At 47.1% G+C, this 15,758-nt stretch overlaps 1 protein-coding gene across 2 annotated transcripts in view; it reads right to left on the reverse strand.

Moving 5' to 3' along the window:
- SEPTIN6 (septin 6) overlaps positions 1-15,758 on the reverse strand; it is a 138,676-nt gene that overhangs the window by 31,293 nt on the left and 91,625 nt on the right. For both annotated transcript variants that reach the window (XM_004614456.2, XM_055121016.1), the window contains exon 7: positions 8,270-8,438. In XM_004614456.2, the coding sequence (XP_004614513.1) occupies positions 8,270-8,438 (169 nt within the window). The remainder of the gene's footprint in view (positions 1-8,269; positions 8,439-15,758) is intronic.

Consider the following 15,758-nt stretch of genomic DNA (forward strand, 5'->3'; position numbering starts at 1 on the left):
GTGTTAACCTGGGCCAGGGGTTCTGTTTGTGTTTTTCCACAGGACAGGGCAGAACCAGTGTGGATTCCTGAGCGCCTGACACGGAAGACCGCGCCTCCAGTAGACCAAGAGGTGGAAACTGGTGCTCCTGCTCAGCCTGGTTCCTGTGATGATACGAGCTGAAGAAGCAGCTTTTTGGGCCATTGCTACAACATGGCCTGCTTTAATCCCTTCCTTACCCACCTTAATAATAAGACCAGAGTAGAAGTCCCCTCTATTTTATCAAAGAGTGGGTGGGGGTGGGAGTAGTACTATCCTTATTGCTTCTCGCTGCTTTGTTTTTTTGCCTGGTGTCTATACAAAATGCAGCAAGTACAACTATTTACAAAGGTGTGATATTTACAGGTATCCCTGCCCTGGAGGCACAGCAATCCCCCAAACTTTGGCTTGCAACTTTGAAACAATAATCTCGCTTAGAACAATCAGTTCTAGCTGGACGTAGCAAAGGTATTGTGCAGCTGAGAGCCCTTAACTGCAGGGGACCTCCTGTAGTTGAGGAGTTTGAAAGGGTGCACTATACCCCACCTGACCCTTGGACCAACCTAAGACAGGGACCTACAAGCGAGAGGGCTCCCAATGACGGGTAAGGCCAAGGGGGCCGAGGTCGCTACACAGACTTGTTGTTCTAAAACAAAAAGGGGGAACTGTGGAGAGCCTCCACGGGACCATGCTTTGTAGCGTTCTTCGTAATCAACACCTGTGTGCTTCGAAAACAACTCCTAATAAGGAAACAGGATGTCTTGCCACGCCCATAAGCTGTAACTAACCTATCAGATGCAGACACGTGGGCGTAAGCAGGCAGCGAGAGGTATACAAGGGGGGAAGTCACCTAGCTAGTTGGTTCTCCCTCATGCGTCCCCCTTTCCTCCTTCCTCGTCCCCGTTCCTGATTTCTTCTCTAACGCATGAGAAAGTTCCTGAATAAATCACAGCCAAAAGGATCTCTGAGTTGCGTGTTTCTTCGCTGGACGAAGCGGCGCGGGACAAGTAACAAGTCACACAATGGAAATGTTACTGGTGCCTGCTCCAACAAAATCGATGAGCAACGGGATGACAGTGACAAATCTTTTTTTTTCTTTTTGCTTTTTGGGTCACACCTGGCAATGCACAGGGGTTATTCCTGGCTCTGCACTCAGGAATCACTCCTGGCGGTGCTCAGGGGACCATATGGGATGCTGGGAATCGAACCTGGGTCGGCCGCGTGCAAGGTAAACGCCCTACCCGCTGTGCTATTGCTCCAGCCCCGACAGTGACAATCTTTAATTTTTTTTGCTTTTTGGGTCACACCCAGCGATGCTCAGGGGTTACTCCTGGCTTTGCACTCAGGAATTACTCCTGGCGGTGCTTGGGGGACCATATGGGATGCCGGGGATCGAACCCGGGTTGGCCGCGTGCAAGGCAAACGCCCTACCCGCTGTGCTATCGCTCCGGCCCCCCTACAGTGACAATCTTAATAAAGGACTTGGGCCCCCCACAAGCGGCGCTGGGGAGTGGGTCTTCCATACATCTCATGTCCTGCACCCCACCGAGGGGTGGGGATTTGGCGCTGGGCGCTTCCTTGTTCACTGCCGTTACATAGGGAATCCTGGTTAGTTTATTTTCCTCCACTGACTAATATGCTTAAATTCAGCAGATCGTCACGTCTGATATGACGTAAAAAAGAACTAGAGCGATAGCACAGCAGGTAGGGCGTTTGCCCTGCACGCAGTCGACCTGGGTTCAGCTCCTCCGTACCTCTTGGAGAGCCTGGCAAGCCACCGAGAGTATCTCGCCCACACAGCAGAGCCTGGCATGCTACCTGTGGCGCATTCGATATGCCAAAAACAGTAACAACAAGTCTCACAATGGAGACGTTACTGGTGCCCGCTCAAGCAAATCGATGAACAAAGGGACGACAGTGCTACAGTACTAATCTTTAAAAAAGATACTGGTAAAAACAACTAAGGACCAGAGAGATAAAGAGATAAACAGCAAACAGGGCATTTGCCTTGTATGCGGCTAACCCAGATATATTCCCTGGTATTCAACAGGGTCCCTGAGGCCTGCCAGGAGTGATCCCCGAGTGAACTGAGAGTAAGCTCTGAGTGCCACCAGATGTAGCCCCAAAACAAACGAACAAAAAAAGTTAAAAGAACAGAAGCTGATCATATACAGAGATATTCTCAGCATTTACTAATAAAATGTATGCTCATAAAAATTAAATTAGGGAAGGGTTTAGAAGGTAGTGGAGATTGTGGCTGCAAATAGTCGCAGGACCCACATTGACTCCCATGACATTTGCATCCGCTTATGTCAGCACTCTCCCAGCCACCAGGGAACCAGGAACTTCATTGAGAAATGCTATATGGAACCGAAGAAGGCCAACACTGACCTCTCCAATTCTAATCTGAGAGTGCTCCGGTGTGCAGCCCAAGCTATGGCCCCGCTATGCTTTTGGCCAAGAAAAGCAAGAAAGCAAGTCTCATTAAAAAAAAAAACAACTGGTGCCACCGTCAGCAACAGTCCGGGGTTATTCCTGGCTCTGCGCTAAAGGATTACACCTGGCAGTATTCTACGGATCTTACGGGATGCTGGAGACAGAACCCGGGTCGGCTGTGTGCAAGGCAAGCACCGTATACTGTACTATCTCTCGGAAAAGCAAGTTTCTTTGAACAACTTCAGTAATGAACATGTAAACAAAACTCTACAGGATGTGATAAGTGGCAAAGAGCACCACCCCACAGCCCTTTGTTGGACTTAGTACAGTGTGGGAAGTGTGTTTATTTTCCTATGGGGTATTTACTTTTGTACCTCGCAATGCTCAGGTGTTATACTTTTGGCTTTGCACTCACGAATCACTTCCGATGAGTTTGGGGGACGCTACGGGATTCCAGGTTTTGAATCTGGCTCAGCCACGTGCAAAGCAAACACCTTAGTATCACTCCACCTCTGTAGGATAACATGGGGTTTGTCCTTTTAGCCTTGCCGCAGGGAAGCAATGCCCTTTCTGTATGGACACAGGAAGACAGTTAATATTATGCTTTGTAACTTGGGAGCTGACTGACTCCAATATTTACTCCTGGGCATCTGCTTTCTCAACTCTGTTAGCCCTTAGTTCCTAGCACCCCAAAAGCAGGGTCCTGACGAGGGATGGAATGGACACAGGGCAAGCTGTGAGCTACCCTGGCATCGAAATGGGCCAGGCCAAAGCGCCACAATACTTAACTTTAAGTTGAGAGTATGTTCATAGACAAATACTGTCATGATCCAAAAGTAACGACGAGACTAGGACCCTGCTGGGGTTAGGAAGACTAACCTGGCCTGAGGACTGTGGTCTGGAATATATAGTGAAATGTCCTCAGGAAGAACCAAATTTTAAGTTTGATATATCTTACTGTGCTCATGCAGATTGACATTGCTAGAAATATTTGAAGTAGATTTACTCCGGCCAAATACCTCCAGAGCCTAGCCACAGCCATGCTCAAGGCCCTTTCCACACATTCGGACAAGCCTCACACACGAAGGAACCGGCAGAAAAGCCCAGGTGTGTGTGACCCGGGGCTGAGACCTCCAAGCCTGCTCGGATCGGGACTGGGCATCTTCCGCCCAGATTCCCCATTTTCCAGTAGCTAGGTGGTCACACCCAGGGACTGCCCCCAGTGCCATGTAATCCCATCAATGGCCAACATCCAGAGACTATAAAACCAAGCTCCCGGAAGACATCTTATAGCCTAGTTGTCCCTCTGGGAGAACCTGGCAAGCTACTGAGAGTTTCCTGCCCACATGGGAGAGCCTGGCAAACTCCCCATTGCATATTCATATGCCAAAACTAGTAACAATGATGGGGCTCATTCTCCTGACCCTGAAAGAGCCTCCAATGCGGCATCATTGGAAAGGACGAGTAAAGAGAGGCTTCTAAAATCTCAGAACTAGGACAAATGGAGACCTTACTAAGACTGAAGAATTCGATGATCAATGGGATGATGATGATGATGATGATGATGATGATGATGATGATGAGATTTACTAAAACTATTTAAGTGGATTACTAGCTGAGGAAGGAAGAAAGGAAGAAAGCGACACACCCTTGTTTGGATCCCACCCTTGAACGGATCTCCAAGTAATCTGGAGTAATCTTAGATTAGATTTTGTTAATCTCCTGGAGGAGTGGTTTTAGCCCTCTTTGATTTGCTAATGTTCAACCCATCTTTGTATCACCACCCTATGTGATTGCTATGTAAATTAAAACTGTAGGAGAAGCAGGGGGAAGACACAGAGAAGACACAGAGGCAAGACAGAAGACACGAGAGAAGACACAGAGGGGGAAGACACAGAAGAAGCAGAGAAGACACAGAAGGGGAAGAAGACACAGAAACAGAAGACGCAGAAGCAAGAGAGAAGACACAGACGCAGAGACAGAAAGAGTTTGGAAGAGACCAGAGGATAGACTACAGAGACAGAGACAGACAGAAGAGAGCACAGCGGCACACACAGAAGCAGAGCACAAGGAGGAGTCATCCCAATTCGGTCCATACACAGCAGCTCGAGAGCACCTAATGTGAGCGGCGAGAGAGAGAGAAAGAGAGAGAGAGAGCCTCCCCGAGAGCCCGCAAACAGAAAAACACACATCACATCAGCCCTCTTCCGCACACACGCACCTTTGAATTTTTTACACACCTCCAGTTTTTATAATAAATAATTTTAAAGGTGGGACTGAGACTTTATTTGTTTTTATGTTTTATTTCTTTATTTCTTTATTTTTGCTTTTTGGGTCACACCCGGCGATGATCAGGGGTTACTCCTAGCTCTGCACTCAGGAATCACTCCTGGCGGTGCTTAGGGGACCATATGGGATGTTGGGAATCGATCTTGGGTCGGCTGCATGCAAGGCAAACGCCCTACCAGCTGTGCTATTGCTCCAGCCCCAAGACTTCATTTATTTGACCTTGAACTTGATAAAGCTGCCCATGACCAGTTATTTCAGAGTCAAGGGTCAGGGTAGTATACGTAAGACAATGTTCTCCCTTCCACTCAGATTCTTAGAACCAAACTTCTAAGGCAGGGAAGAAAGGCTGGTGGGGAGGAAGAGTAATCAGGGACAGTTTCTTTCACATGGGGGGAGCAGCCTAACAATACTCAGGAGACTTCCTGCAATATTTGCCTAATGAAGGGCATCCAGGGTCACAGCTGAAAATACTCAGGAGACTCCCAGAGGCTAAAGCTGGTGATGCCCAGGCAGTCGTGTGGCATCCGGGATCAAAGCAGCATCAGGGGCCAATGAGATAGTACAGCAGGCACTTACCTTGCATGTGAATGACCTAGTTTTGTTCCACAGCACCCCATATGGTCCCTAAGCCTCACCAGGAGTAATACCTGAGCACAGATCGAGGAGTGAGTGCAGAGCACAACCGGATGTGGCCCCAACACAAAAAAGTAGCGTCAACACGAGCTATGTCTTAACCCCTCTTCTATCTCCCCAGCTCAGGAGAGTTTGCTAGCGGAAGTAGAGGAATTGCGTAGACAAGAAGCATGCACTCTTACTACTGAGCTATGGCTCCACCTGGTGGAGCTTAGGGAATCATGCAGGGGTGGCCAAAGAATGTGGCTCTCTGGCCCCCAAAGCATGCACTCCTGCCCTTCAAACTATCTACACACATTCTAAAGAGTTTCTTCAGGGTGGAGACTATTCACATGCAATGTTAAAAGGAGCCAGCAGAGGGTAGCAGAGGTGAACCCATGGGAAAGGAGTTTTGACAGCACAGCAGGGAAAAGACTAGATGCAGCTCTCCTCTTCTTCCAGCTGATGGAGGGAGAGAGCTAAAGCACAAACAGTGCCCAGCAGAGAGTCCAGCCCTGGGAGCTCCCTTGACCTCTGTCTTGGAAAGGGAAAGGTGAGTGAGGCTGACCCCGGAAGCAATCATTCCCAAATATCCACTCTCTGCTGTGAACAAGGACTTGTGGATCTCAGAGGTCCCAGAGAAGCTTTCTTAGGTCACAGGCACCACCTTCCTTGTTTATCCAGACCTGACAATTCCCAAAAGGAGCCCGAAGGGTACCACCTAGTTATTTAAAATGTGGGGTTCAATTTGACCCAGCAATACCACTGCTGGGAATATATCCCAGAGAAGCAAAAAAGTATAGTCGAAATGACATCTGCACTTATATGTTCATCGCAGTACTGTTTACAATAGCCAGAATCTGGAAAAAAACCCGAGTGCCCTAGAACAGATGACTGGTTGAAGAAACTTTGGTACATCTATACAATGGAATACTATGCAGCTGTTAGAAAAAAGGAGGTCATGAATTTTGCATATAAGTGGATCGGCATGGAAAGTATCATGCTAAGTGAAATGAGTCAGAAAGAGAGAGACAGACATAGAAAGATTGCACTCATCTGTGGAATACAGAATAACAGAGTAGGAGTCTAACACCCAAGAATAGTAGAAATAAGTACCAGGAGGCTGACTCCATGGCTTGGAGGCTGGCCTCACATTCTGGGGAGAGGACAACTCACAGAAGGTATCATCAAGTCATCAAGTACAATGCAGTCGGAGGCCATGTGGGGGAAGTGTGATGCGGGCTGAATGAGGGCTAGAGACTGAACACAGTGGCCACTCAACACCTTTATTTCGAACTACAACACCTAATTAAAGAGAGAGAACAAAAGGGAATACCCTGCCACAGTGGCGGGGCGGGGTGTGGGGAGATGGGATTGGGGAGGGTAGGAGGGATGCTGGGTTTACTGGTGGTGGAGAATGGGCACTGGTGAAGGGATGGGTTCTCGAACTTTGTATGAGGTAAACAAGAGCACAAAGATATGTAAATCTATAACTGTACCCTCACGGTGATTCACTAATTAAAAATAAAGAAAGAAAAAATGTAAAAAAATAAATAAATTAGGAAGCTCTGCCTAAAAATAAATAAAATAAAATAAAATGTAGGGTTCAGGCCAGAGAGATAGTATATAGGTAAGACCAGGGTTCACTCCCTGGTATCCCACTGATTCCCTGAGCACCACCATGGTTGACCCCTGAGCATAGAGGCAGGAGTAACCCCTAAGCATTGCCAGGTTTGATGCTCTTGGGGCTCTGGGTGGAGAGATAATACAGTGTGTAAGGCACCTGCCTTGTACGTGGCCACCCTGGGTTCAACTCCAGGTATTCCATAAGGTCCCCCGAGTACTGCCAGGAGTGATCCCTGAGCACAGAGCCAGGAATAGGCCCTGAGCATCACCAGGTTCAGTCCCCAAAACAAACAATAAACAATAAAATGTGGGGCTCATGTCACTTATGCATACAGATGTAGCTTAGAGAGTGCAAGAGCCTGTCAAGTCGTGCTTGAGGGTCGGGGCCCCTCGTAGCAATGCTCAGCCAATTGGGCAGGACAGTACGGTGCGAGGGCCTGAGGATGTGATATTAGGATCACGAGGGCCACCCGACAGGGGCCCCCCGTGACTAAAGGTGAGGCTCATAGGGTATACAGTGTCTGGCAGTTTGATCTGCAGATGTAACTTAACCCCTGTAGCAATCTAGCACAAATCAGAGCTCTGATTTGGCTCACTGAACTGCCCGAACCCTCTCTCTCCTCTGAAATCATCTTCGATCTGATTTGTGAAGCACATCCCTGATTCTTAACACAGAGGGAAGACAGTGTGGGTGACAACCAAACTTGGCGCTGGACTGCAAACACCAAGGACCACTGAGGTGGTAGCCTGCAGCTCACTGGTCTGCATCCAGCTGCCCCCCAGGTTCTGGGAAGGATTAGATAAGGGCGGAGGATACCCTGGAAATCTGATGTGTTTTGTTTTTGTTTGGGGGCCATAGCCGGTGAAGCTCAGGGGTTACTCCTGTCTCTGCCTTCAGGACTTACTCTCTTGCCGGTGCGTGATGGACCCTATGGGATGCCTGGGATAGAACCCGGGTGGGCAATGCAGAAGGCAAATGCCCTACCTGCTGGCGTAGCACTCTGGCCCCCGTCCCGGACATTTGACTGATTTGCAGGAGACTGGTGAAAGAAGTGGGGCAGAAGAGCGGCCAAACTGCGTGTTTTTGAACACGGTTTCAGCTCAGCTCAGGGAGTGGGGATGAGTGCACGTGTATGTACCTGCATTGCTCCTGGAACCTCCCTGCCACAGCTCCCTGAGACAGAGGTAGAGAGCAAATCAGCCAGGGGACTCACCCACCCTTCAAGTTCTCTGGAGCAAGGATGCCACGCTGCTGGCTGGCTAGGGGGTGGTGCGGCGGGAGAGGTACCTGAAGGGTTTGCTGTCAGGGTCTGTGTCCTTGAAGCCCATCTCCTCCAGCTTACAGCGGCGGTACAGCTCATAGTGGCGGCTGTGCGTCTGCTCCCGCAGATCCTCCATGTTCACTCGGATCAGCATCTCTCGCAGCTTCACGAAGTCGCAGTGGGCCTCGTTCTCAACTGTGTGGCAGGTGGGGCAGGCACATGGAGAGGAAGTTGAAAGCAAGATCGAAAGCAGCCAATCTGGACTCAGTCAGAGGCAAAACTGTCTCACAACAATGTTGCCTGGCTCATGTGTTTTTTGACTCCATAATAAAATTTTATTGACTTTTTTTTTTTTAGTTTTGGGGTCAGGTCCAGCAATGCTCCGTGGTTACTTCCAACTCTACACTCAGGAATTACACCTGGCAGTGCTTGTCAGACCATGGGATGCTGGAGATCTAGCCTGGCTAGACCAGGTGCAAGGCAAATGCCCTACCTACTGTACTATCGTTCAATAAAATTCACTTTTCTTTATTTTGGGATTTGGGGGCCACACTCAGGAATGGTCTAAGGTTATTCTTGGCTCTCTGAATAGGTATCACTCCTGGAAGCGCTTGGGGGACTATACGGGACAAATACCCTACAGCTGTACTGTCACTCTGGTCTAAATAAGTTTTTTGTTGAAGGGTAAAAGATTGTAGCGATAGAATTTTAGGCAGAATTTTCCCTGGACTTTATAATAGAAACCCAAAACCGCGTGGCCGCGGCAACCTAATGTCATCTAATCATCAGCAATATGAAATGGTTCCTTTGTAATGGGTTGGACTTTGGGGGGACCATAATAGGGTTAAAGTTTGTAGCGACGTGTAATTTCTCGCTGTACTGTCCCTGGACTTTATACAGAAATTCAAAGCCGCGAGGCCGCTGCCATGGCCGCGCAACCTATTGTCATTTAATCATCACCAATATGAAATGGTTCCCTTTTAACGGGTCGGACTTTGGTGGGAAATCCTAACAAGAATAGTAAGTCTTTTGCTGAAATATTGAAGGCTACCAAAGTGGTAGCCATTTCTATAGACTGAACTAAGCCATATCCCCACGCCGGCCGAGAAGAAATATCCTTCTTTCTCGGGAAGAAACGCGGTGTGGCGTTAACCATAGTATGATGTCCATTAAGCTGACACGGACCTGGTGGCGTGGGAATGGGATACAAGGGAATAAATTATTATGTACTTGGAACAGCGGGACGCTGGTGGAATCTCGAGCCGGGGCTGATACCAGCGTATTACTTTTGGTTCCAGAAACTGCTTGCAGACATTCTACCAGACTATCAACTAAGCCAGAGCCCCACGCCGGCTGATGACGAGAAATAACCATCTTTTTTGGTTTGTCAGGCAGCGTGGTGATTACTAAACAGGCGTGATCTCGGTGGCGCGGGACGAGGGGGGAAAAAATAGAAAAGTTATGTAACAAACAGCGGGACTTAATATCTCTACATTCTCAGCAATGGAGAGCCATCAAATGCTTCCTTGACAGTGGGACTGTCTTTTCTTTTTTGGGGGGAAACCCTAGCAACAATAGTGAGTTATGTGTTAAAACATGGACTGTAACCAAGATAAAGCATAAACGAAGTGAAACTTATCACTTACAAGGGCGGGGACTGGGGGGGCGGGAGGGGGCGGGAGGTATAATGGGGTGGTTGGTGATGGAATATGAGCATGGGTGAGGGGGAGGGTGTTTGAGTATTGTATAACTGACATAATCCTGAGAACTATGTAACCCTCCACATAGTGATTCAATAAAATTTAAATTAAAAAAAAAACTCACTTTTCTCTTTTGGAGTTTTGGGGCCAGACCTGGCAATACTCAAAGGTTATTTCTGGCTCTCTGTACAAAGATCACTCCTAGCCGTGCTCGGGGGACCATATGGGGTTCCCAGGATCAAACTTAGGTTGACTGTGTGCAAGGCTGTACTATCTCTCTAGCTCCACTTAATATTCAAAAGGCAGGGGGCTGGAGCAATAGCACATCGGGTAGAGCGTTTGCCTTGCACGCAGCCAACCCGGGTTCGATTCCCAGCATCCCATATGGTCCCCTAGCACCACCAGGGGAGCCAGGAGTAACCCCTGTGCATCGCCGGGTGTGATCCAAAAAGCAAAAAAAAAAGGGCATATATTTGCTTCTCTATTAAGATGTTCTACTAAGCCATTTATATCAATATATATCAGAAATATATATGTATATATATGTATAAAGCCATCTATCCAAGAATGACGTATGGAATCTCTGTTCTATTATTGCACAACGGTGCTGGGAGCTGAGATATAAAATCACAGACTAGTGTGTTTTTTGGGTTTTTTTAGGGTTTTTTTAGTGTGTTTTTTTTAATTTGAGCCATACCTGGCATTGCTCAGGGTTTACTCCTGTATCTACACTCAGGAATCACTCCTGACAGACTTGGGAGACCACATGGGGTGCCAAGGATCGAACTGGGTCAGCTGTATGCAAAGCAAACGCCCCACCAGTTGTACTATCACTCCGGCACTGAAGTAACAGACTATTACGCTCAGGGGCTTAGGGGTCAATGGAAGAATGATAACAACAAACCTGAGACAATACAAAAATTACGCGAATGGAGATTTATATGGCACAGATGAAAATTCAGAAAATGGTAGAGGAGGAGTGCTCAAGTCTCCTGGAAGAGTGAAATGCAGTCTGTACTAGGGCAACCTGAAAGGTGATGAGGCACTGAAAGGCACATCAGGATCAAGTGCTTTCAGTTCCACAGTGGGGTAAGGCCAGGTTGCAGAGCTTGTGAGTTGCAGAGTTATTGGAGGGGAGAGGCCAAGGGATGATTAGGTCTAAAGTACCCATAGGGTAGAAGAGAAGCAGGGGCTCAAATGTTGACAGTGACACTTTCCATGTCCCCACGTATAAGCATTTTCATGATTTCATTTTTCCCAACAGCTGTATAGTGTTTCTTTTTTTTTTTGCTTTTTGGGTCACACCCGGCAATGCACAGGGGTCACTCCTGGCTCATGCACTCAGGAATTACCCCTGGCGGTGCTCAGGGGACCATATGGGATGCTGGGATTCAAACCCGGGTCGGCCGCGTGCAAGGCAAACGCCCTACCTGCTGTGCTATCGCTCCAGCCCCTGTATAGTGTTTCATTGTGTATATGTACATACTTTCTTTATTCAGCCGTCTATTCTCAGGCACTAGGGTTGTTTCTAGATTATGGCTATTATCAGTAGTGCTGTGATGAACAGAGGAGTGCAGATGGCTTTTCTGCATTGTGTTTTTTGGCCACTGGGGTATATTCTCCCAGTAACAATATTGCTGGGTCAAATGGAAGCTCAATTTCAAGCTTTTTGAGTAATACCCACTGTATGATTGAAACTCAATAATGAACAACTTTGTAAGTATATATCACATGTTAATTCAATTAAAATATATTATATATATACACACACAAAAACAGAGCTGAGAGTTACAAACTAGGGTGTGAAAAACAGCGGTGGCTCATCTGGATGGGAGAAGCTTCAAAGGACCTGGATTTTGCCATGATCACTAGGACACACTGAACCTCACTTTCCAAGCTAGATGAGCAAGCCCAGGTCTCAAGAAAATAGAGCATCAGAGCCAGAGAGTCAGAGAGATATTACAATGGGTTGCATGCATACACTTGCCTTGCATGCAGCCAACCCTTGCTTGAGCTCTGGCTCTATATAGGGTCATCTGAGCATGGCCAGGAGTAATCTCTGAACAAAACCAGGTGTGATTCCTAAACAATGCTGGTTGTGGTGCCAAAACCAAACAAAAAGGTGTAGAGGAGCAAAAACCTGCTTTGGGACCAATATACAAGAAAGAGAGAAAGGAATACATTCACCAAGAAAGGAACTCTGGTTAAAGCACCGCAGGGCGTAAGCAGTGCCCTGGCTTATGTCTCCAGGCCAGGCTCACTGAATGAGAAATGTGTATTAGATGACGAACAAGTACACTTGCCCCAGATTCCATTTTGCAGGGTTGGGAATGAACAGAAGGGGCAGGGAGAGTTGTGTGATGATGGGGTGGGCAAGGTTGTTCCAGACTACCTGGAGGTCATATGAGTTGTCTTGCCAATGCCCCAGGCCACTTCCCCTAATCTCTTTTTGCTTAAGAGCTCCTGACTTTGGAATAAAGCCTCTCAACTTCAGAGACCAGAAGCTTGTATGAGAAACTAGATAGGGCGGCAGCCACGCCCATGTCCCATGCCACTGTCATGTAAGTTCATTTACCAGCCTTGTTCCAGAGACTCAAATGAATCGGAAAAGAGATTAGGTAGCTGCAAAAATTTCTCAGACACCCGTTCGGGCAACCACGCCCAGTTAAATTTTGCCCAGTGAAATATTCTAAATTTTCTGGAATGTGCAGCCGCATTTGTGAGCTGTGTGCATCTCCAAACTCTGCAAACACCGACATCCCAGTAGGATCACACCAGATTGGATGGGATGTAACACAGAAGCCAATCAATCTCGACTAACAAAAGCATTAACACAGAAGGCTTAACTTGCAACAACATCTTAGTAAACCCTCAGACAAAGACTTAATGTCCCCATGGTAAGATAAAATTTTCACAAATTTTCTGCTATGGAAATACTTTTTAATCATTCTGTTAGACATTTAGTGGTGACAAGCAATAGAAAATAAATCATTGTGAGCCTACTACAGGGGCAAACTTGACGGGAGGTTTGGAAAACAGAGACAACGGTAGGGGGAAGGTTACAGGAGTGGTGGGATTGGTGTTGGAATACTGAATGTCTATAACAAATCCTGAACAAAAGTGGGGGAAACTATTGAGACACAAACTTCCAGTTACAAGTAACAGGGATGTATCCTACAAGGCAGTGTGATAATGAATAAAACTGTATTACATGTTTGAAGTTGCTAAAAGAAAAAGAAATTGCGCAGGGTGTGGGTGGGAACAAAGAGCTAGTACAACAGGTATGATGCTGGCCTTGCTCACGGCCAGCCTGGGTTTGACTGGAAGACCCACATAGGGTCCCCTGAGCCCCATCAAGATTGAACTCTTGAATGCAGAACCAGGAGTATGCCCTGAGCTTGGCCTGGTATGGCCCCTGAACACTTCTGTCCATCCCCAAAGTAAGTCACATCAGGGGCCAGAGAGCTGTCTCAAAGGGCTGGAGCACAAGCTTGGAGTGCAAAAGAGTACGCTGGGCAAAAACTGAGTGCTGAAGGAGGTCAAGTGGCATGCATGATAGTCTTTCAGTAAGAGTATTGCAAATCTCAGTGCCTAAAAGGAAAATGAGAGGGATGGAGGGATGGAGGGAGAGAGGAGGAGAGAGAGAGAAAGTGTCAAAGAGGTAGGTTGTGGGGGTGGGGGGGCAGGGAAAGTGGGCAGGAGACAAACTGGGGACATTGGTGATGGGATTTGTGCAATGGTGAAGGAACAGTGTTGGAACATTGTATGACTGAGATTTTATCACGAACAACTTTGTAACTGTCTATTTCACTGTGATTTAATAAAAAAGGGGAGAAAGAAGAAAATTATTATATCTCAACATGGAGGTCATTAAGTCCTTGTCTGAGGGTGTACAAAACTGCTGTTGCTAGTTGAGTGTTCTGTGTTAATGGTTCTGTTCAGTGAGCTTAGTTGGCTTCTATATTACTTTCCCATCTAATTTGGTGAGCTCCTACTGGAATGTTAGTATTGTAGAGCTTGGAAGTTGTAGCCATGCGCCTCAGAAACTCCAGAATATTCAACTGGACTAGCCCTATCTTTTGGTGAGGGCATTTTGGGGCCACACCTAGTAGTGTTCAGGGGCCAATCTGTGGCACTGGGGATTCAAACCGGGGTTAGTGGAATGTAAGGTAAGTGCCTTATCCCTGTGCTCTCCCACCCTGTAACCTATTTCCCCTAATTCTCTGGATCCTTTCTATCAGTGCTATTATGAACTACACTGCCAAGAGCGCTCTTGTTCATCTCCTGTGGCATTCAGAAGACACACATGCCTTTTTGCACTCTTCCTCCTTTTTCCACTAATGCTCCTACATCATACACTGGCTTGGGGTTGGTTTGTTTTCTGCTCTAAACAATCTTCTATTATCGGATCTTGTAAAAATAATAAAACAAAACAAGTGGTTTCAGAGCTTCCTCTTTTCAAGAATTTGAAAGCACTAGTATTTAAGAGTCAGAGTCTATATTACAAAATGAGATCCTTTGGGTCGAAGTGACAGTTCAATGAGTAGGGAGTTTGCCTTGCACATGGCTGACCCGGGTTTGATCCCCAGCATCCCGTATGGTCTCCCGAGCACTGCCAGGAGTAATTCCTCAGTGCAGAGCCAGGAGTAACCCCTGAGTATTGCTGAGTATTTTGGTGTGTAACCCCTGAGTACTTTGGGTGTGACCCCCAAAAGCAAAAAGAAAAAAATGAGATCCTTTTACTGACATTTTTCTAAGAGTTTTCACAACAGCCTATTAGTGCATTAAGAAGCTATGTCACTTTTGTTTCTATTTATTTATTTATTTATTTATTTATTTATTTTTAGCTTGAAGGCCACACCGAGCAATGATCAAGGCTTACTCCTGGCATTACACTCAGGGATCACTTCTGGCAGGCTTGGGGAACTATATGGGATACTGGGGATTGAACTTGGATGAGCCAGGTGCAAGGCAAGCATCTTCCCTGCTGTACTTTTGCTCTGGCCCCTGATGTTGCTCTCGAATTGATTCAGATATCTGATTATTAAGAAATGATTGGGCGCAACTTAGTCCTATTCCAAGTTCCTCCCCACATGCGAAGTTCCTTTTCCTTTATTTCTATTTTCCGATAAAGTTTCTACTTTCTCAAAAACAAAAAAGAAAAGATTGGGAGGCTGGAGATACAGTACAGTGGCTAGGGTGCTTTCTGTGCAGATGGCCGACCTGGGTTCAATCTCCCGCACCCTGTATGGTCCCCAGAGCCCACCAGGAGTGATCCCTGAATATGGAGCCAGGAGTAAGCCCTGAGCACAGCCAGATGTGGGAAAAATAAAAAAAAGAAAGAGGAAGAGAAAAAGAAAGAAAGAAAGAAAGAAAGAAAGAAAGAAAGAAAGAAAGAAAGAAAGAAAGAAAGAAAGAAAGAAAGAAAGAAAGAAAGAAAGAAAGAAAGAAAAAGAGAGAAAGAGAGAGAAAGAGAGAGAAAGCAAGAAAGAGAAGGAAGGGAGTGAGGGAGGGAGGGAGGGAGGGAGGGAGGGAGGGAAGAAGGAAGGAAGGAAGGAAGGAAGGAAGGAAGGAAGGAAGTGAGGGAGGAAGGGAGGGAGGGAGGGAGGAAGGAAGAACGGAAAGAAGGGAGGGAGGGAGGGAGGGAGGGAGGGAGGAAGAAAGGGAGGAAGGGAAGAAGGAAGAAAGGAAGGAAGGGAGGGAGGGAGGGAAGGAGGGAGGGAGGGAGGGAGGGAGGGAGGAAGGGAGGGAGGAAGGGAAGAAGGGAGGGAGGGAGGGAGGGAGGGAGGGAGGAAGGAAGGAAGGAAGGAAGGAA

This window comes from Sorex araneus, chromosome X (genome assembly GCF_027595985.1).
Source record: "Sorex araneus isolate mSorAra2 chromosome X, mSorAra2.pri, whole genome shotgun sequence".
Taxonomy (NCBI): domain Eukaryota; kingdom Metazoa; phylum Chordata; class Mammalia; order Eulipotyphla; family Soricidae; genus Sorex; species Sorex araneus.